Source organism: Agelaius phoeniceus, chromosome 5 (genome assembly GCF_051311805.1).
Source record: "Agelaius phoeniceus isolate bAgePho1 chromosome 5, bAgePho1.hap1, whole genome shotgun sequence".
Lineage (NCBI taxonomy): Eukaryota > Metazoa > Chordata > Aves > Passeriformes > Icteridae > Agelaius > Agelaius phoeniceus.
Window position 1 is genome coordinate 23,530,159 of NC_135269.1, and position 20,086 is coordinate 23,550,244.

General features: G+C 53.4%; 2 protein-coding genes across 4 annotated transcripts; both read right to left on the minus strand.

Moving 5' to 3' along the window:
• Nucleotides 1–63: 63 nt before the first annotated feature.
• On the minus strand, nucleotides 64–11,718 carry LOC143694117 (extracellular serine/threonine protein kinase FAM20C-like). The gene is made up of 13 exons (XM_077178581.1): nucleotides 11,236–11,718; nucleotides 11,014–11,146; nucleotides 10,624–10,894; nucleotides 6,677–8,723; nucleotides 5,035–5,210; nucleotides 4,871–4,949; nucleotides 4,301–4,393; nucleotides 3,999–4,114; nucleotides 3,525–3,705; nucleotides 3,300–3,409; nucleotides 2,546–2,627; nucleotides 2,374–2,433; nucleotides 64–2,292 (listed from the first exon to the last, which is right to left on the minus strand). The coding sequence occupies exons 4-13, from the start codon at nucleotides 7,153–7,155 to the stop codon at nucleotides 2,058–2,060; spliced, it is 1,611 nt and encodes a 536-aa protein (XP_077034696.1). The 5' UTR covers nucleotides 7,156–8,723; nucleotides 10,624–10,894; nucleotides 11,014–11,146; nucleotides 11,236–11,718; the 3' UTR covers nucleotides 64–2,057.
• An 85-nt stretch (nucleotides 11,719–11,803) lies between these two features.
• On the minus strand, nucleotides 11,804–16,029 carry DNAL4 (dynein axonemal light chain 4). 3 transcript variants are annotated; one of them, XM_054630847.2, is made up of 4 exons: nucleotides 15,934–16,029; nucleotides 14,661–14,872; nucleotides 13,861–13,944; nucleotides 11,804–12,972 (listed from the first exon to the last, which is right to left on the minus strand). In XM_054630847.2, the coding sequence occupies exons 2-4, from the start codon at nucleotides 14,730–14,732 to the stop codon at nucleotides 12,808–12,810; spliced, it is 321 nt and encodes a 106-aa protein (XP_054486822.1). In that variant the 5' UTR covers nucleotides 14,733–14,872; nucleotides 15,934–16,029; the 3' UTR covers nucleotides 11,804–12,807. The 3 variants fall into 3 exon arrangements, with proteins under 3 accessions (XP_054486822.1, XP_054486820.1, XP_054486821.1); XM_054630845.2 differs by lacking the exon at nucleotides 15,934–16,029 and adding an exon at nucleotides 15,768–15,927; XM_054630846.2 differs by lacking the exon at nucleotides 15,934–16,029 and adding an exon at nucleotides 15,768–15,927 and having other exon boundaries at nucleotides 14,661–14,875.
• Nucleotides 16,030–20,086: the final 4,057 nt, after the last annotated feature.

The window sequence follows — 20,086 nt, forward strand, 5'->3', positions numbered from 1 at the left end:
CGCGGAGAGGGGGGCAGCCACCGCTCCCCCGGCCTCTGGGGACCTCTTCATCATCATCATCTCTATTGCTATTTATTGTTATCACCGCCACAGGCATATTCTTTTAATTTCATTTATTTTCATCATTTTGTGGGGGCCGATGATGAGGGCCCAGCCGCACTCTGCTGCCCACGGGGACCTGGTCCCCAAACACCTCAGCCCTGGGGCTCCTCCGCCGTGCCCAGCACGGGCAGCAGCCAGCCCACGCTGCCGGCCAAGGGCGTGGGTGATGCCCGCCAAAAATGGGAGCTCGCAGGTGCAGGGCTGCACCCCAGCCCCGTTTGGGCTTTTCTGGGGTGGCTGGTTTGCTGGTCCCGGTGGGGGTGAGAAATCCCCGCACCCCACGCACCACCCGTCCCGGCGACACGGCCGAACCTATCCCTGGGGCGTGGGCAGCCCCGCTCGACACCCGTGTGCCCACGCCGCCCCGACTGGGCGGGCGTGTTCTGCTGCTCCCCGGGCCGCAGACACCCCCGCTGCCGCCGCTCTTCCCCACGGGCGGCTGGGCAGCCTCGTCAGGGGCGTGCGAGCCAAACCGGGCTGCTCCCATGGGACCTTGAACGGACCTTGTGCAAACTCAGCCGGCTGGAAAAAACAGCCACCCGCCCCCCCACACCTCGCGTTTCAAATCTGACGGCGCCTCGGAAAAAGATTTGCCTGGGGGAGCTCTGAGAGTCAGGGCAACTGGCCACCTGTGCGTGGACGTGGATGTTCAGACTATTTCTGTGGGCAGGAATGGTCCCCCTGGGCTTGGATATGGAGCATAAAAGTATTTATAGAAAGAGTTAAAATACTACAAAGCTGGCAGAAGAGAAGTAACCTATTGCAAAACAGCCCTGAAACCTTTTCCTCTGTGTGCTGGGCTTTGGGGCACCAGCCAGGGCAGTAGCAGGAGGACGTGCTGTCAGCACTGGGGGGGCACACCGCAACAAACCCCGATTCAGCGTCCCCAGCCCCGTTGTGTAACGCAGACAGATCCTCTTTGTCTCCCCTTTCTTTTTTTTTCCCCTGCCTTTTGAGCCCATTTTTTGTTCCAGCCAAAATCTCTGCCTAGCTTTTCCAGCTCCATCTCCCACTGTGCCAGCTGCCCTTTTTCACCCCCTCTCGTGGCTTCCCATCCCTTTGCAAGTGTCTGGCTGGGACAGAGGACATCTCCCCGCCCCAGTGGCACCTTTATCTCTGGCCATGCAGATGGCAATCCCGTGTCCCAACCTGGGTACGCTGGCAGTGGCTGTCACAATGGCACCTGCTCCAGCTGACGTAACCCTGCGTGGATTAACCCCCCTGGGAGGCTCAGGGGATAAGCTGGGTGCTGAGCCACCAGGCACTAAGTAGGGTGCACAGCCCCAGGTCAATCCATCCCCTCCTCAGGAGCCACATTTTTGGGTGTGAAGGGAGTCAGTGGCAGTTCCTGGGGGATTTGGGAAGATGTTCTCAGGGGAGTGGGGTTTGTCCTTGCTGCATCCCTGGTCTTGTGGAGGAGGTGGTGATGTCAGAGCCATGGGAGTTTTTGAGTGGGTGTGGGAAGACTGGGGCAAAGATAAGTGGTGTGTAGCTGGGAGCTTCTGCCTCATTTTCACCACAGCAGCAGTGGGGAGTGTCAGCTCCCTTTTTGGGGGTTACCAGGGCATCACTGTGCTGGGGGTGGGGCAGAAGGGGTGGGGCCAGCTGTTCCAGTTTGGCAGTTCTTGCTGGGGAAAGGCAGGAAAAATCCCTACCCTTTCCTAAAAGGCTTTGGAGGGCTGAAGTGACACGTCCAGGCATGCAAGGACAGCCAGGGCTGGGAAAGCAGCCTTGGTGGGGAAGATCACTGCTCGTGTCTTCTCCACTAGGCCAACCTTTTTATTTAAATTCCCTGTCCCACCTATCCTTACAACCTGCTTTCCTGGTTCATCACGCCACCAGCTCCGGCACCACCAAAAGCTGAGGCTGCCCAGAATCAGAGCTGCACATCGATCCCCACATCACCCTCGGCAGCACCCCACAACAGCCCAATCCAGCACGGTACCCAGCCCCCCTCACACCCACGACCCCACATCATCCACCAGCACCTTTTCCTGGTGGGCTGCCCTGGCCAGGCAGTGTCCCACCGCCAGCAGCACCTTCCCCAGGCGCCGGTCCAGCGCCTGCAGGTGGGGCTCAGCCAGGACGGGGGCCAGCGGATCTGCGGCCAGCGCCTCCCGCAGCACGTCACTCAGCCGGTAGGGCTGGGTGGCCAGCAGCTGCAGCCGCAGGTAAGTCGACTTCTTGATGCTGCCAGAGATGAGGAGGGAGAGCTCTCAATAGGAGGAGCCTCTCCCCAGCAGCAGATCCGGGACAGGGCCAGCCCCTTACCTGCAGCATTGCTGGAGGGGGGCCAGGATGGACGGTTCATCGCGGGAGTGTGTGCCAAAGCTGGGCGGGGAGAGAAGCCCATAAGGATGTGTCAGGGTGGCATTTTGGCAAGACTGGAGGGTCTCCCCCCACCCCTTTGCTGTGATTGTTCGCCCCTTCTCTCCAGCTTTACCCGCGACCATTGTCCAGGTGGAGCAGGAAAGTGTCATTCCCAAATTTCTCAAAGGTCTCATAGTGGTGCCGGTCCATGTTTCCTGTGGCAGGCCAACAAATTTGGCATCAGGTTGTGGGCTGGAAGATGGGAGCAAAGACACGGAGCACTCTTCTGGTGAGACTGAAACCCAGAGCCCGGGGAAAAGGGTTGGAGGCACCTCTAACTTGTCCATCTGGTGGCCATGGCCATGCAGGGGAACTGAGTAGAGACCCCACAGCCTCCCCTTCTCATCCCAGCAGCCACACAGAGGGACTACAGTGGCCAATGGAGCAGAAGTAATGGCAAAGGCATGGTTGGGTGGTCAGGAATGAGGAGATGGGAAACTCTCCCTGTCAGATGCTGGTGAGGGGACAGCGCAGGGAGGAAGAAGTGGCCCAGGGACAGGAGAGGCAGCAAGAGCCCTGGACAGCACCATCTCCACCTCTGGCTCTCCAGGGGCTGCATGTGAGAGCATGCTGGAAGGTGCTTCTCATGTCCAGGGTATTCAGCTGGGATCTCCCTGGAATCTCTTGACTTTCAGCTTCTGCCTGGGAAATGCCCTAGTGGCACAGCCCTGTGCTCTCATTGTAAGACTGCGGCTCACTGCAGCCTGAACAACAGTTTGGCCAACAAATCTTGCAGGGCACGGTACCACGGGACACGGAGCCATTTGGGCCTCTAGGTCCTGAGGGAGGACCTCCAGAGCCCTGAGCAGAGGCACGGAGGGGCTCACCCATGAGGAAATCGAGGATTGCCATGTCGATGAGGTCGAGGAGGCGATGGCCCCTGTCATAGGGTGGCGTCTCTCGCACCTGAGCGCAGTAGTTGGGGTTCAGCTCCCACCTGGTGGCAGAGGCCAGGGAGGCCAATGGGGCCATGAGAGAGGCTGTGGATAAGCCCACTCCCATCCCATGGCTCTGCTGGCCCATGTCCCCACACCCCCCATGCCCCATCTCACTCAGCCTTCTTGCTCTTGTGGTAGGAGCGGCGCCAGGGGCTGCGCCAGGAGCGGCGCTTGGCCAGAGTCTTGTCGGGGAGCAGGGCAGCCATGGAGCCCTCCAGCCGGTCCGGTTTGCCACAGAGGGCGTGCTCCGTGGAGCAGTAGTAGGAGCACTCCCCGTAGAAGCAGATGTTTCCCGCTGGCCAGGAGACAAAACAAAGGTTGACAAAGAGCAGGAAGGCACTCCTGGGCAGAGCAGTCCAGCAAACAGCCAGGGAAGGATGCTCCATGCACTCTGGCCATGTGCCACCAGCACAGCAATGGCAAGGGAGGCTGTGAGGAGCCTGCCTGTGGCAGGGCACCCATGGGAGCTGGAACAGTCCCCAGTAGGATAGTTTGTCTGAGTGCGGAGGAAGCCGGGCAGCAGCAGCCAGCACCAGGTGAGCTCCATCCAGGTGGCCACAGGAGAGGACAGAGAGCATGAAAGCTCACCTGGGGAGATGAAGAAAGTCTTGGCCAGTTTCTTGTCTGTGGTGATATCCCGAATTTCCTTTGTTATGTTGACCAAACGGCCAGAAACTGGGGGGATTCGCCGGAAATCCAGGATCCTGAAACGTAGAACTTGGAACTATTTCTTACTGACCTCAGCTGGTTTAATAGCAGCGAGTTATTAAAACTGACAGGAGACACAGGTATCCCTCACAACCGAGGAGTGAGAGGTGGGAGGAAGGAGGAGTTTCTCTGGTGCTTTGCCAGTATGGGAGGGCAGGCTTGGATGCAAAGCTTATGCTCACCTGTCCAGGTGGAAGGCTGCAATCTCTGCATTGTGCCGCTCAAAGTCTGAGAAGTAGAAGAAATCAATGGGGGTCTCCTGGTCCCGGGTCTGCCTGGAGAGACAGGGGGACAGCGGGGGCAATCATCATGGGTGGGGTCACTCCAAGCATGGGATTAGTTCCAAACCACCTTGTGTTTCCTTGTGACACTGGAGACACAGCCAAACCCAGTCTCCTCCAGTCACTTCCTGATGGGTGGGTGGCTCCAAGCCCCCTATCCAGGCTCCCAGCTCAGGGGGTGGGGAAGCCCTCATGGAGGCTCCTGGATGGTTCTCATGGACCACCTTCTTCTTTCCACCACTGGAGGTCACTACCCCATCACAAGCTGCATCCAGTTTGCAGCAAGCTCTGCCAGGGAAGGCAAGGGAAACGGGACCATTCTGCTCGCCTCAGTTTTGGGACAGAGGAGCTGAACCGAGGCAGCACATGAAGCATTTCTCCATTTCTCCCTCCACGGTCCCTTCTGACCACTTCTTGCTACCTAACGGGATCGTGTGGGTGAGGTATAGGGTTGTCCCAGGCTCTACTCACTTCATGGGCTTGAAGAGGGCCTGCCCATAGTTTGGGAACGTCATGATGAGCTTGAGCTGGGTCCCGCCGGACTTCTGGACTGAAAGGAGGCACACGGGGATGAGGGAGGCGGGCAGCGGGCAGCGGGGCAGGGTGCGGACAGGGGTGGGGCAGGGAGGTGGTACCCGAGCTGATGATCCTTTGCGTGGCCAGATCCCGGAGCAGCGTGGGCAGCAAGGGGTCCCGGCGGGGGTACAGCTCATAGCGGTTGATGCCGATGTGGAATTTGAGCCACGTGGGGTAGGTGTCATAGGCTGTCTTCCCTGTCGGGAGGAGCGCCTCGGCTTTACTGCTGCTGACCCTGCAGCCCGACAGCCACCACCAGCCCAACAACAATGACAGCTTTTAGTTGGGGCAGGATGGCTCCCGTGTCCCCGGGCCCTTCCTGGGAGCCAGTGCATGGAGGGTGAGGTGGGGAGAAAGGCCAGAGCAAGGCCTGGATTTGTTCCAGGTTTCATGGTGGCAGAACTCCCTGCCCCATATGGCCTTCATGGGGCTCTTGGCATGTGGTAGATCCCACCCAAAGTTGGTGGCCAGCAAGACCCACCAGCATGGCTGGATTGGACACAGCGTCTTCCTTCCATCCCCCATGGAAAACCCCTGGGTTGATCCTGTTTCCCTCATCCATGCATTTATTTCCCCAGTGGAACTGATCATCTCATTGTTTTTCCCTAAGGGATTGGCTCCCAGGAGTACAGTCTGCTACACTCCTCCATGTGCTTCCTGGGGACACACGTGTGTACACTGAACAAGGGTGGAGAAGCATGGGCTTCCCAGCCATCCCCAGCACTGACCTGAACTCCCATCCTCAACAGCCCATTCCCCTTGGGTGGGTTTCCCCAGGGAGATAAGTTTGGGTTAGCACTATCCCTGCCTGTGTGCATCCTGGAAATTTGCAGTTTGCTGGCATTCAAGGGAGCCCCAGGGGTAGTCTGCCCCACCTCTGCACTAGCACACACTGGCTCTCCAATGGGACAGTTAGCCCAAGGCTATCTGTTACCCAAATTCATGTCTCTCTCTAGGGAAACACAGACTGTGAACTGATTTCATCAAACCAGACCCAAGGTGGTCCTCAGAGATAAGGCAAATGCCCATTTATGGAAACCAGCTCTTAAGCCAGGTTTTATTCTCTCCCAGTTCTGGCAGGTGCCACTTTTGGAAGGTGTACTTTCTGTAAGGAAGCTGCTATGTGTTACAATGCTAAAGCTTTTAATATCTTCCCTTCTAATTAGAGGTTAGTAGTCCAAAGATAAAAATAGACAGCTGTCAGCAGTGAGCTCACCATACGGCCGAGCCTAACAAGGTCAGGCAATATCCTGCAAAATGCAGGACAGGAATGGTCTCGTGGTTAGAGGTAACCTAAATTGCAAGCTTTGCATCTCCAACATCCCAAGAGAGGGGGATAAAACTGGTAAGCAATCTGGAGTGGGGACTTCCTCGTATACAGAGTGAGATACTAAGGACTAGTCTGCATTGGGAAAGGGAAGGAGCTGAGGAGATCACCAAATAGATATCTGTAATACAATGAATAATTCAAGAGTCTCCTTCAGCTTTGCTTCGTGCTACAAGCTTATGGGTAGCAGCCCAACAATTCAGGGCTAGGAGAGGATTTGAGATATGAGAAGAGCATGCTCAGTAAGGGGGGCCCCTCCAGGGTAGGATGTTGATCTACAGAAGGAAACTACTTTGGTAGTTTGGTCCCTGCTGCTTGTTCCCTGAAACCCACATATCCCCCAAATGCAAGATAGGGCTGAGTTTGCTCCTCACCATTCGTCACTCCCGCTGCTGTGCAGGCTGAACTTCTCCATGGGGTTGACGACAAACAGCTTGTCTTTCTCAGTCACCTCTGGGACTGGGGTGTTGTAAAGAGGATGCTCGAAGAGTGCTGCCAGCTTTGATCCCTTGGTCCACCCTGCATTCGCCTCTTCATGCTGCTGTTGGACCCCTGGCTCTCCAGCCCTTACGTGCAGCCCCACTCTCTCTGGCCGGGAACTTTTCTCCAAGGAGCCGTTGCTTCCACTGAAATCCTGAAGGATACGCAGGCTCAGCTTTTTGAGGCCAGCCGGCATGGGGCTGCCTGACGGGACACCCACAGCTTTTGATGCTTTAGTATTGCAGACACAGGACCTGTGGGTTGTGGGGAGAGCAAAATCCACCACCAGGTGCACGAGAAGGGCCAAGAACAGAAGAAAGAGAAAGCTGATTTTAAGTTTCCTCTGGAGAAACATTTGCAGCCGCCACCGCATCCTTCCACACAAAACACTCAGCAAGGATGGACACAAACACAAGGTTAAAAATGCTGGTGTGGCTGCAGCCTCTGTGCAAAAATAGGAGAGAGGTTTCCTGGATTCAGAGCATCCCAGCAAAAGACCAACTGGTGCACGGGCAGAGTGGCAGGAAAGATATGTCACCACGGCACCTCACAGTGTGACACCACCAGGATGGGACAGGAGGTTGTGGCAGGGTTTATCAGAGCTGATAAGGGTCAAGCTGGCACTGCCAAGGTTAGAGTGAACGGGACAAGTTCCAAATCAATAGCTGCAATGCTGGCTCAGGGACAGCAATGGCTGCAGATGACTCCCCACTGTCCTGTCCTTCTGTGCTGTCACCTGCACAGGGCTGCAGAACATTTCTTTGAATACAGGGCATTAAAATGGTTCTGCCCCTCTGCAGCTCACACCCTGCCAAGCACTATGTAGTCCCATTCTCCATGTTCATCATAGCTGCACTCTCAGGATCCAGAATTTTTTTCCCACTGCTTGGCCGTATCAATTTTATCATCCTCCCTCATCCATTGAAAATCAGTTGCACTCAAGCCCCCTTTCAAAACTCACTCAAACTGGATAAATGAAGGGGATGTGAGTATCAACATTGCTGCAAGGGGAAATGCTGGACTGGCAGTGTAAGGAAGGGCTACCAGGTGAGTTTCAGGAGCAAGGATGTTCCCAGGGCCTCTAAAGCAGGTAGGGGAGGCAGGCAAGCAGGAGTGGGGACACTGCCTTGGGCATTGGCACAGAGGAGCGGTGGGACCCACCAAGTGCTGGGGAGATCTGGCAGCTTGTGGAAGGGAAGAGCATTTCTTTTTACAAGAAATTCACTTTTGCAGAGCCATCCAGGGACACAGAGCTGGGATGCGTGCACAAAAATGGTTCATGACTTTGATAAGGGACAGACAAGCACAGGACCACCTGCAATAAGTCTGGGGGCTGTGCTACAGTCTGGCACGATGTTTATTTTCTCTTTGCTCTTGCAAAGGATGCAGAAGGCATGTGAAATCCCGTACATCATGTAATTCTTCCTTGTCGCGAGATGGACCAGCAGCCAGCTTGGAAATGCTCACTCCCAGCCAGGGAGGGTACGATGATCAGGGGGCTATTCTGGAGACCCCCTCCTCTGCTGCCATGCCTGCGCTGCCCTCTCCGCACGGTGCTGTGCCGGCCCCTTCCGTGCGTGTCCCGGTCCCCTCCCAGGCGGCGCGCTGGGAACGCGCTGTCCCCGGTGTTCCTGGCTCGCGTGTCCCACGGCGCGACAGTTGCCTGGAAACCGCCTCCGGCTGACACCATCGCCGCCCCAGATTCAGCCAGCCCCGCGTTCCCCAGCCTTCTGCTGGCAAGATGGCCGAGGAGAGCCGGGGCAAGCGAGGAGGAGGAGAGCTTTCCGCCCGGCTGGCGAGCTCGAAGCCCCGCAGAAGGAGCTGGTGGAGGGGAGCAGATGGCTTCCCTGCGTGGAGGAACACAGCGTCTTGCTCCGGGAAGTTTGCTGAATTCAGTCCGGACACACGTTTCAGACAGAAGGCCCCTAGGAGGGGCTGTAGCTGGAACACGGGATCATTAGGTCATGGCTCAGAAAAACGGCAACCAACCAACCAAAACACCAACTCCCTGTACTAACTGATCGCATCAAAGGAGCTGGGCTCGGCTCCCAGAGCAGGGCCACAGGTTTCATTAATCCAGAGCCAGCCCTGAAGAGAAGCAGACCTCCTCATTCCAGTGCCCCAAACCAGCTCCAAACTGGGCTGGCGGGGACAGAAACATCCTTCTCATGTCCTGGAGTCAGATGAGCATAGGGATCCTATGGGCTGAAGCCACCCTACTGACTGTTAGTCCCATTCCCAGATAATGAAACTTGCAATCCTGCCTCCTCACCCTGATTTAGCATCCCATTGCAAAGCAAAGGCAGGGGGGTTAGGTGAGGCATTTGCCACCCTTAGCACTTGAATGCTGGCATTAAATATTAACCAAAAGATTTTTCAGCGAGTCAGACGTGAGCCTGCAGCAACAGAGAAGGGCTGGAGACCTTCAAAGTCAGCCCTGATCACCTGACTTGTTGCCATGACATCATCATAGAGACAGGGCTGAATTTGCACCTCTTTCTTCTCATCTCCCCCCTCCAGTTCTTCCTCCATCTTCCCAGCAGGTTCAAGTCACCCTTGGGGCGGAGGAGGAGCCCTACATCCGAGGACATTTTCACTGCTGGCTTCAAATCAGGACTCATCGGCAGCTGATAATGATGTTCCCATCTCCCCTCAGCAGGGAGGGATGAAGTCATGAGGCACAGCCTCTGAGCCGCTATCGCAGCTTTAGGGGACGGGTGGATAGAAAGTGTCATTTTGGCTGCCACCCATCCATCACCCTGCGTTTTTCATCTCATTTTCTACATCTGACTCAGCCTGATGCTTTGACAGGAAATGGCAGCAATATGCAGGGGGGCAAGAAATGAGAGGGAAACAATAGCAAGCAAACTGTTGCCAGCTTTCCCAGCTTTCCACTGAAAAGCCATAAGGAAAAAATCCTCCAGCAACTGAGAGCAGTTTTATAGTAAAAAGTAGAGAGGCCTTAGAGGCTCCAAAGCCTCATAGAATCATAGTTTGGGTTGGAAGGGACCTTTAGAGGTCACCCAGTCCAAAGTCCTTGCAATGACCAGGGGCACCTTGAACTGGATGGTATTGCTCAGAGCCTCATCCAACCTATCCCTGAATGCTTCCAGGGGTTGGGCACCCATCACCTCTCTAGGCAACCTGTTCCAGTGTTTCATCACCCCCATTCTAAAAGACTTCTTCCCTTCCCTATATCCAATCTAGAACAAGCCTCTTTTAGTTTACAACCTCTAACCCTTGTCCTATCACAACAGGCCCTGCCAAAAAGTCCCTCTCCAGCTCTCCTGTTGACATCCTTTAGGTCCTGGTATAAGGGCTCTCCAGAGCCTTCTCCAGGCTGAACAACTCCAACCCTCTCAGCCTGTCTTCATCACAAAGGTTCTTCAGCCCTCTGATCATCTTTGTGGCCTCCTTTGGACCGGATCCAGCAGGTTCATCAGCCACAGAGGGGTCTCTTGTGGGAAAACACAGGACAAGGTTCCACCTCTCATCCATAAACCTTACTCCTGTGAAAATTACAGGTATGCCCAAAGATGTTCCAGCTCCACAACAAAAGGAAGGTGAAAATCTTTTTTCTAACACACAGGGGCCAGCAAAGCATGGCTCAATGTGCAACAGGCAGGACAATGGATCTGACTGAACACTTGCCTCAGGGCTGGGGCTCTGACACACAGCCACATTTTGGGAGGCTGAGGCTTGTGCTTTCAGGTACAATGCCAATGACAAGAATGCAAATCAGCTAACAAGGGTTTGCCTCAAGGTGACTTCCTGTAGGAAAGCTGTTACCCTTATGAATAAAAATAGCCTGCCACTCTCCTGTGAGCCACCTTGCACTTACCTGGTGAGAATGGCAGTGTGGGAGCTGACTTGCTGCACATTCACACCTAGCTCACCTCAATCTGTTTGCACACTCGGGCTTTGAGAAGGCTGGGGAGCATTTACCCTTCCCTTGTTGCCAATGCAGGTCACGGAGACATCAGCTTTGATCAGCTGGTGGCCAAGAAGATAAACAGGCAGCAAGTCCAAGAGACTGTGTGCTGATGTCAGCAGCTCCCTGTCGTCATCTGCAGGTCACCACAACCCTGCAGAGATGCCCATGACCAGTGTGCCTGTGCATATGCACAGAGCAGTTAATTATTCATTAGCGTGAAAGAGGCACAATTAAAGTGACCGTGGTACAGCTGAAGGGATCATCCCACTCCAGCATGGGGCATTTCAAAGACTTTACCTGTTGATCTGGATTTAGAAGAGACAGAAAGTTGCAGAAGAGGAAATAATCTTTTCCACCTGCCAGCTGTAGAAAGTGTTGCCAATAGCACTATCTTCACATAAAAGCACCCAACTGGAGAGACACAGAGCAACTGCACGATGAGACAGCTCAGAGGATTTGGGGTCTTTCACACAGCACAGCAATCCTGATCATGGGGCAGCAATCATGGTACCAACCTACCCTGGGCCAGCCAAGCACAGATGGTCCAAATTTGAAATAATTCTTAGTTGTCTTCATATTACTCCAGTTCCTGGCTCCCTGACACAATGAAATTGAGAAAGGACATCTCCAGCATAACACTTGAGGTTCAGAAAAAAAAACAAAAGGAATTGTAAGACCAGGTTGATCAACCACAGGCATTAATGCAGAAAGATCCTTCAGACTTAACTATGGACTAGAGATGTCAGCTTGCAACATTCTGAGGGGAAATCTGAAAATTAAGGAAGCTACAAATATGAGACTCCAAAGTCAGAGTTGAGGCAGCAGACACAGTTACATTCCCTTGCTGCTACTGCTTAGACAGCTGCCTGTCAAACAGGACAGAGGGACATGGCCAGCAGCACCATGGGCCCAGCAACCCTCCTCACCATGGTGGCTTGCACTGGTAAAAGGAATTGAACAGGGAGGATGAGAGTCACACAGGAAACCAGCAGGATGGAACTCTGTCACTGGCCTCTGCCTGTGCTACACCATGGCTTACTCATTTCCATGTTTCTTGAACTACTTTGCCAACATAAACGCACGCAAAGACATTTTACTAAACTTTTATTGTAAAAACACAGTTCCCCAGGTTTTATAAATACACCATACATGTAACATAGTTACGCTCATTCGATCCTCCAACACCAACAGCTTTCAAAAATGAAACAGGCTAAAAGAATGCAAGTCCAGAAAGACATTAGGCTTCTGATGACCAAGTTATATTTCACATGGATCCTCCTTTCTCTGTCAGCCTCCAAACAAGATGCTGAAAGTACACAGCACTTGCAACACCCCCAGGAACTGACAGGGAGGCATCTGAGCCTTAAAAAGAGCTCTCACCCACTCCCCAGGCATCGTCAGCCGCCTGTGTTTTCATGCTGTCTCAGTTGCTGTGGGTGAGAAAGGAGGGGGCAGTTTGCATAGCAACCTCCTACACCCCAGCAGCTCAGCTGTTGTACCCTCCCAAAACAGCAGGGAAGGGCAAGCTGGGACTGCTTCCCTGTGGCTCACACCTCCACAGACAGCCTGAAGGGAGACCCTTGGTGCTGTCAGGTCTGAGCAGACATCTCAGAAGAAAGGAAGAATGTACAAGCAGCATCCAGTGAGAGGAAAGACAGGTGCTGGTCAGAGCCATACTGCATGGTAGTTGAGAAAGCAGAGAGGAAAACTATGTGGAATAAAGGGGAGTTAAAAGAAACATAGGGCTAGATGGCACCTTCTTGCTTTTGCTTTCCCCTGCTAGTGCTGCTGTGCAGTGTGTTGTGAGATTACCTATTCCTCACTTCCCTCCTGCTCCAGCTCAAACACCAAGGAAAGAGCCAGACAGATGAGAAATCCCACAAGCAAGGATAGGACCGTTTAGCAAGATTATACACACACACACACACGCACCAGCTTTACGTATCCCACAGAACTGTTACGTCAGTATGAAAAAAAGAAATCTTGACATTTAAGTATTAAAAATAAAGCCCCACCTCCAGATCATACAAAACTTGTCAAAAGCAGGAAGAAATCTCTTGTATTCAAGCAAGTCTGGGACCTGGCCAGGGGTCAGGAGCACTTCCAGACGCACACGGCCAGGCTGCCACCAAAGAACATGTACAGCAGGTTCTTCACCTCGTGAGTGATCTCAAAGCCAAAACCTTCCCCAATCACCACATGCCAGGAGGACCCAAATTTCTTGTCCATGGTCTCTTTGATCATCTTGGCAGCGCTCTGGAGAATGTTAAGGAAGACAGCATAGGGTGAGACAAAGCAACCAGAGAGGTTTTATGCAAACATCCCCCGAATCTTCTCCTCCCTTTAAGACTACTCATGCCATAGGCAACAGGTATAGCAGCCGCACCGCAGGACTTGGGAGCTCCCCAGAGGTAAACCCAAGGGTAGAACTGGTCTCAGCAGCCTCCAGCCCAGCAGCTAGAACTGCATCACTTCTCTAGTTCACACAGTCTGAAGCAAGAGCTCTGCTTCAGATGCTGCTGGAGTTATACTGGTTGCAGTGACCATGAGAGCAGATTCAGGTCACTAAGCTGCAGCTATTTTTACAGGAGTCCTTTTTTTTTTTCCTCCAGCTAATTACCAAAACACTGAAAGTAGGCTGGCTTTTAAAAGGCTTGCTTCTCCCAGATCACACCCTGCTTGATCCTAAAAAAGGTGAGAGGAAAATTGTTCAGTGACAGGTGGTGCCCTGCCCATGAAGCAAGGTATGTATTCCCTTGATCGTTGGTCCTAAAGCCAAGAGGGAATACTTAACAGACTTCCATGTACTCATCCCGAAAACAAGAGACTCCAAGCAGTTCTGAACCAAGCCCTCAGGACACAAGGCATTTTATGAACAGAGTGGAAGCATGTCCCAGGAAGGCAGGATAAGCAAGGAGGCAAGGTCTGGGAGCCAGCACCACTACTTATCTCTGCAAAGTGCTATTCTAGATCTTGCAGAGCAAGGGAACTGAATCTGAGATCTAGCCAAGCTCTTTGCCTCCTTCTACCCCAGCTCAGTGCAGAGAGTAACAGGATGCCAGGACCTGACTCTGCTCTGCCCTACACCCCTATCCCTGCCCCTGCAGCATCAGCAGGCTGCCCGTTGTGGGAGGTGGCTGGTACCTCATTGTTGGTGGCATGCTTCTCACAGGCTGTGACGCACAGCTCCATGGTCTCCACGCGCATCTCCTCCGGCATGTCCGAGTGCTGCCAAGGGCAATGAGACAGACAGACAGGCAGCTGAGCACAACAATCAGAGCTGCACACACGACAGCAGTAAGTTGCTCTAACTTCTGCACTGGCTCTATCAGGGGCTTAGATGGAGTAAACCTGAAAAGGTTTATTGCACTGTAAGTGAACCATTCCTCCAGCCAGTGAGGAATTCTTCTTGACATACATGAAAATTAGCACCGTGTAAGCACAGCTTAAAGAAGGAAATCAAGACATTTGCTATAATAAGACATTCTGCTATAAGATAAAGGGGAAGCATACTAACACTGTTTCCACCACAGTTCTTAATTATTGCTAGATGAGTAACAAAGAAATCTAAATTACACAGCCTTTTCTTCTGCTGCTGCTATCTGGCTGGCTAGCAAGATCTTTTGCTCCAGCTTCTCCAGGACAAAAAGCAAGCTGCATCCAGAACACAAGAGAGGGCTCCAAAGGCGGTATGCTCTCAATCTGTTTGACGGATCACTTTGCCCCAGGCTTCCTCTGGCTGTCATGGGGAACACTGGAGCTATTAGATTTCCCCAGGAGAGATCAAGGACAGGGAGAAAGCAGCAGTGACAACCAGGATCTCTCCACAGGACCAGCACTACATGTTCTCACAGTAGCTACACAGCAGGAGAAGGACAGTTAGAATGAAGACAGATTTTCACATCTCTGACACTGGTAAATGTACAATCCATCTCACTCCATACCCTAATCAGAGGAAAACTGTGAAGCCTTTTATAATCAGCCTCGTCCTTTTTTTCCTCCTCAGCTTCTTCCATGGTCCTTCCACAGAGACTCCAGGAAGGGGCAGAGGGGCTACCTGGAGTTCAGCAAAGTGCTGTGGCACAGCCAGCTGAGAGGAACAGGGCTTGGTGTTCCTCTCTTCAGCAGGAGGACTCGCTTCTTGGCCTAGAGGACACTGCTTCAACAAAAACAAACACGGGCAAGAGACAGATGGCTTTCAATTAAAACACAAGGCAAATGAAACTGTTACAAGAACATAATGCTATCTCACTCACTTGCCATTTCCTCAACAGCACCTTCACACCCCCCTGAGAGTCTCAGCTCATAGACCATTAATGCAAACAAATTATTAAACTGTATCTTTTTCCATAAGTGAGGAGCACAGCACTTCCCAGAAGCACCAGTGGAGCTTGAGGGAAGAGCTGAGCCAAGGTACAGCTTTCAGGAGAGGATAAGAGAACACTATATCAGCTGCTACCACTCTTGATTAATTCCAAAAGGATTTCCCAGGACACTATTATCTGCAGTAATTTCAAACTGCACATGACAAGAGAAGGGTAGGAGTATTTTAGGCACAGAATCTGCGCACTCGTCTGGACGGAAATGTTTAACAGGAACATCTCGGTCTCGTTTGTGCACTTGCTCCTCAGATTCCGGAGCATGTGTCAGCTGGGGAGGGCCATATGGGAAAACTCTGGACGTGCCTCAGGGCCTCATTACTAGCCTGCCTCCACCCGGGCAACGCAGAGGCACAGTACTGACCGACAGATTCAGAGCATTTCATAGCCGTCCTCCCTCTGGCTCTTTCCCTCTTTCCCCCAGAACAAAGCATCTTCCTCTCCTACCCAGGGGAGCAAGGGTGAGCTGATATTAAAAGGAAAACGAAACCAGCACGGTGCCAGGCGACACACCAATCATGTATGACACATACAGAGAGCTGTTGGCTAAAGCACCGAGTCAGACCACCAGCCGTCAGACGGGGGCCGTAGCACCCAAACCCCGACCTCCGCAGGACAGACCCCCCCGCCCGCCCGGCCGGCGCCACCCCCGGGAGCCCCTTCAATACCCACCCCCAGCCCAGGGCGTGCCCGCGGCCACAGTCCGAGGGTGCGAGGCAGCGGAACGCGGCCCGAGCGGGCCGCACGCCCGAAGCGGCCCCTCCGCCCTCGTCCCGGCGGAGGCAGAGCTCGGCCAGCGGCACGGAGCGGGCCCGCGGAGCTGCGGGCGCGGCCTCACCTGCACGGCCGCCGCGGCCCAGCGCCGTTGCTAAGGAAGGGCCGCGCTTGTCATAGCAACCGGCGCGGGAAGTCCCGCCCCCTCGGCCTCCATTGGACGGGCTGTGCTGCTCGGCGCGTCTGATTGGCTGTCTCCCTGCCGGCCGCCGCGCGGGGCCTTGGGGCGCTGGCGGCAGAGGGGTGGCCGCGGAGCGCCTGTGCTGTGCCTCGCCCCCAGTCCCCCGCTGGCGTCTGGCAGCTTCGTGTTTTTCTGACTTAAAATCCCTGAGGGACCTAGTTCTAGGTATTTTTTCTTTTAAAAAACTAGGATAAATATAAGAACAAGGAGAGATTTGGGGAAATTTTGGTTGTTTTGTTGGGTTTTTTTTTAACCACAGATCAGGTTAGGAAGCCCTCTGAGATCATGGTCCGGCCTGTGACCGAACGCTGCCATGTCAGCCACACCCTGGCACTGAGTGCCACCTCCAGCCTTTCTTTAAACACCTCCAGGGACGGAGGAGACTCCACCACCTCCCTGGGCAGCCCATTCCCATGTCTAATCACTTTCTGTGAAAAATTTCCTGCCAATGTCCAGCCTGAACCTCCCTGGTGCAGCTTGTGACTGTGTGCTCTTGTCCTGTCTGGTTGCTTGGAGAAGAGGCTGACCCCCATTTGGCCACAGCCTCCTTCAGGGAACTGGGGAGTGATCAGGTGCCTAAGCCTCCTCCTCTCCAGGCTGAGCAATCCCAGCTCTCTCAGCTGCCCCTCACAGGATTTGTGCTCCAGACCCTTCACCAGCTCCCTTGCCCTTCTCTGGACATGCCCCAGCACCTCAAAGTCCTTCCTGAGCTGGGGGTTCCAGAACTGGATGCAGTTCTCATTGTGTGGGAGTGGCAACAGCTCATGTTTGCATGTCAACAGGAGTGTAAAGAAGGAGAAAGTGATGCTGTGGGGATGAATCATGAGTTTGCAAACAGCTCCTGTAGCACCAGCCTCCATCCCCCACGGAGAAAATTGCCTCCCTCCCGCCCTTTGTAGCTTTATGCTTGTAATATCTATTTGTTTTGAGGTTTTTCTTGGCTCTGGGCTTGCTACAAAACCTCTGTTGTCTCTGCACCCTGCTAGCCAAACATGGATTGCCTCTAAACCAGGTCTTAATCACTTTTCAGGGAGGTCTAGGGTTGCATTCGTCTGAAATTAACAAGGATGGAGAAGCAGCAAGCTCCAGGATAATACCAAGGGAAAGACTTCTCCTGTGCAAAGCCCCAGCTGCTGGGTGTGATGCTTGGTTTTCCATCAGTGGCCATCCTGGTCTTGCAGAGTGGCTCATGGATCTGATTTTTCATGTGGTGCTTGTGGCTGGTGTGTGCTTGAAACGTTCTTGCTGCTCGCTGCCTGCTGGAAGAAGAATTTGCTTTCCAGCTGTTTGAGAAGGAAAAGAGTGGGAGAGGAACAATCTGGGCACTCTCCTGCCCCTGCCAGCTCAGGAGTCCTCTTCCCTCCCTGTAGCACCAAGCTCTGCCCTGTGATCAGGGGAGAACAGCACCTTGTTAATCTCTTCCACAGGTTCAGCAGTGAATCCGACCTCCTGGCTGTCCTTTGCCTGACAGAGCAGTGCTGGGGGCAGGGAAGCTGCCTTTGGGCTTGGGAAGACAAAGCTGCAGTGATCATTTATATTTTCCTTTTCTGTCACTGCTGGTGGTGACAAAAATGAAGCACTGCCTCCTGTGTCACTCGTTCTCCTACCATTCCTGCCTCCTGGGCTAATTCCTTCTCCTTCCTCTTTTGGGCCTCTTGCAACAGAGCTAAAATTGTCAAGAGACAGATAAAAGCTGGGAGATCATCATTTTTTCTTTTCAGACAAGATAATTAGGAAGAGAATCTCTGTGAGGAAGAAGATCTTTCCATCATCATTACTTTATCTCCAGGCAGCTACTCTAATCTCTCCAGGGACACGGCTCTTTCAAGCACCGTATTCTTGCTGTGGTTTTTTTAATGCTTTAATCCCTGTGTAGTTCACCCACTTTTACTACCAAGTAGCAAGTGAGTGTGAGCTGGGGTGTTTGTGTGCATGTGCAGGGCAGAGCACGCTTGTCTGTGTGGTTCTGGGTTCAATTAAACCTGCTTTGGTTCTGATCAGTGTGACCCCCAGGAGTGTTGCCCTCAGGGAATGTGGGGACTGCTTGTGAGGGTTATTCATCAGTGGCTCCTAGGTGAGAAGCTAAAGGAAAATGGCCAAACAAAAACTGCACTGGGCCAAAGATAGGAAAAGCCATGTCTTTGTGATTGTGGTGGGTGATACAGTGGGGCTGCAAGACAGAGATGCCTCCTGAGGGAGGAGAGCGTTCTGCTGGCCTGCCTCCACCTACTGTGACTTAACAAAATGTGAGCAGTTGGTTTCTGGACCCCCAAGTGCAGGGTTTCCACAGGCTGCCTCTGTATAACTGCAAGCCAGTGGGAGCCTTGTTGAGCCAACAAAGGTTACGTGTACTGCTCTTTTTGCTGCTGGCTCTGATGGCACAGACAGCACCTGATCTTTAACTTCCAGTACTAGTGGACCAGGTACCCTTCTGTAGGTGAAAGCAAGTCCAGAGCAAGGGTTCAATTCACCCCTGTGGGTCTGTAGGGAGCTGGAATTGTTGCTTTGCTCTGGCTGGTCATGCCTTATTTGCCACTAATCAGAGGTGGAAACTCAATCCCTTTGCTTTCAGCAGCCACAGTGAAATGCATTGAAACAAAGTACCTTTACTTTTTACCTTCTGACATGAGGGTGTGTGTACTCCTTAGCTGAGCACAGAAAAGTAACCATTGGCTGCAAAATATACATACATGTAGTAAATATAGAGCCTCATGCTTTCTTTTAGTCATCTTCATTAACCAGACAGCAGGCTGGCTCTTCATCAGGTGGAGGACAGCCTTCTTTTCTTTCTTTTCTGACCTGTTTCTGGCCAGGTTTGGGGACTTCCCCATTGTCACTGTGGGCACAGGCTCTGCCATGCCCCACCTCCTCTGTGTGGTAAAGCAGGGGGGCTGGAGCTTGCTGTCCAGCCTGCCAGCACAGCCCAGGGACTGGGCACTGCTCCACAGCGCCTTGGAAAATAACTGAGGGCCAAGGCTGGGGGCAGCTGCCCCAGGATGGGGTGGAGGCAGCTCTCAGGAGGCTCTGTGGGAATGCTGAAACCACATTTTGCTGGGATCAGAACCCCCAGCATGCTGAGCTGAGGGAAGGCAGAGATGGGGACACTGGTGTGCAGGAATGGGTGGCAGCCTCTGTGCCAGAGGACAGAGCAGCTCGCTGATCCCCTGGTCTGCTGGAAAACACAGTGCCCCACGTGTTCCCCTAGCTACTACCTCTAGTAACATCAGCTACTGTTAGTAAGGTCTGTTGCTGCAGCACTAGCAGCCGTGTGGGGGCTGTTCCTGTGCCAGATGCTCCGGAATTGTGGCGCATTCCCTGTACGAGCACTGCACAAGTCTTAATGAGCCTTCCTGGCTCTGGGAGGGAGCAAGGGAGGCTCCCAGCAGGACAGGAAGGTGAAAGGAGGCAATTAGGCAGCACCCCATTGCTGAGCAGGTAGTGGGGACTTTGGAAGTCACCTCCTGGGGACAAGTATTGGCTGGCTTGGCCTCGTTTGAGGGCACCAGGAGGCTGACACACCGCAGGGAGCTGTGACATGCAAACTCAGCTGAGGTTGTAGGTATTGGGGAGCACAGGAGATCCCCAAAGCTCACTCAAATGGGGGGTCCCAGGATTGCCCATGTCCCTGGGAATGGCCAGTGGTGCCCTCTGGAAAGAGGGGCAGGGGCTAGAGGGGTTCATAAATGCCAGCATTTTCTTTCCAAACACAGTTTTCAAACACCATCAGGCCTGAAGGTTTCCCATTGCCATGTTCAACTTGGACTTCTTCACTGTCAGACAAACCCCTTTGGGAGTATGGGCTGGGTGGTATTTGAGTCTGGCTAAGTCCCTGGCTAGCAGAAAGCCCTGCAGCAGCGAGTTCTGCAGATTAGGAAAGGAAATGGCAGTTCCTTTTCTCTCCTTGAAATGTGCTTACAGCCCCTTGGCAGGGAGATAGAGGACAGCACGTGGGCGGCATCCATCACACCCGCCTGTCTCCCACACCGTCTCCTCTTGTGCCAGCTCCTGCTGAGCTGCCACAGCCCAGCTGTGCCCC

What these genes read in the sequence shown, in the direction of transcription:
- LOC143694117 (XM_077178581.1), bottom strand. Translation starts at nt 7,155, where the DNA reads ATGCGGTGGCGGCTGCAAATGTTTCTCCAGAGGAAACTTAAAATCAGC. An exon ending in GCAAAGGATCATCAGCTCGG is followed by an intron (nt 4,950 to 5,034) that starts GTACCACCTCCC and finishes GCCTCCTTTCAG; the next exon opens with TCCAGAAGTCCGGCGGGACC. An exon ending in GCAGCCTTCCACCTGGACAG is followed by an intron (nt 4,115 to 4,300) that starts GTGAGCATAAGC and finishes TCTACGTTTCAG; the next exon opens with GATCCTGGATTTCCGGCGAA.
- DNAL4 (XM_054630847.2), bottom strand. Translation starts at nt 14,732, where the DNA reads ATGGAAGAAGCTGAGGAGGAAAAAAAGGACGAGGCTGATTATAAAAGG. An exon ending in ACAGTTTTCCTCTGATTAGG is followed by an intron (nt 13,945 to 14,660) that starts GTATGGAGTGAG and finishes TGCCCTTGGCAG; the next exon opens with CACTCGGACATGCCGGAGGA. An exon ending in AGCATGCCACCAACAATGAG is followed by an intron (nt 12,973 to 13,860) that starts GTACCAGCCACC and finishes AACATTCTCCAG; the next exon opens with AGCGCTGCCAAGATGATCAA.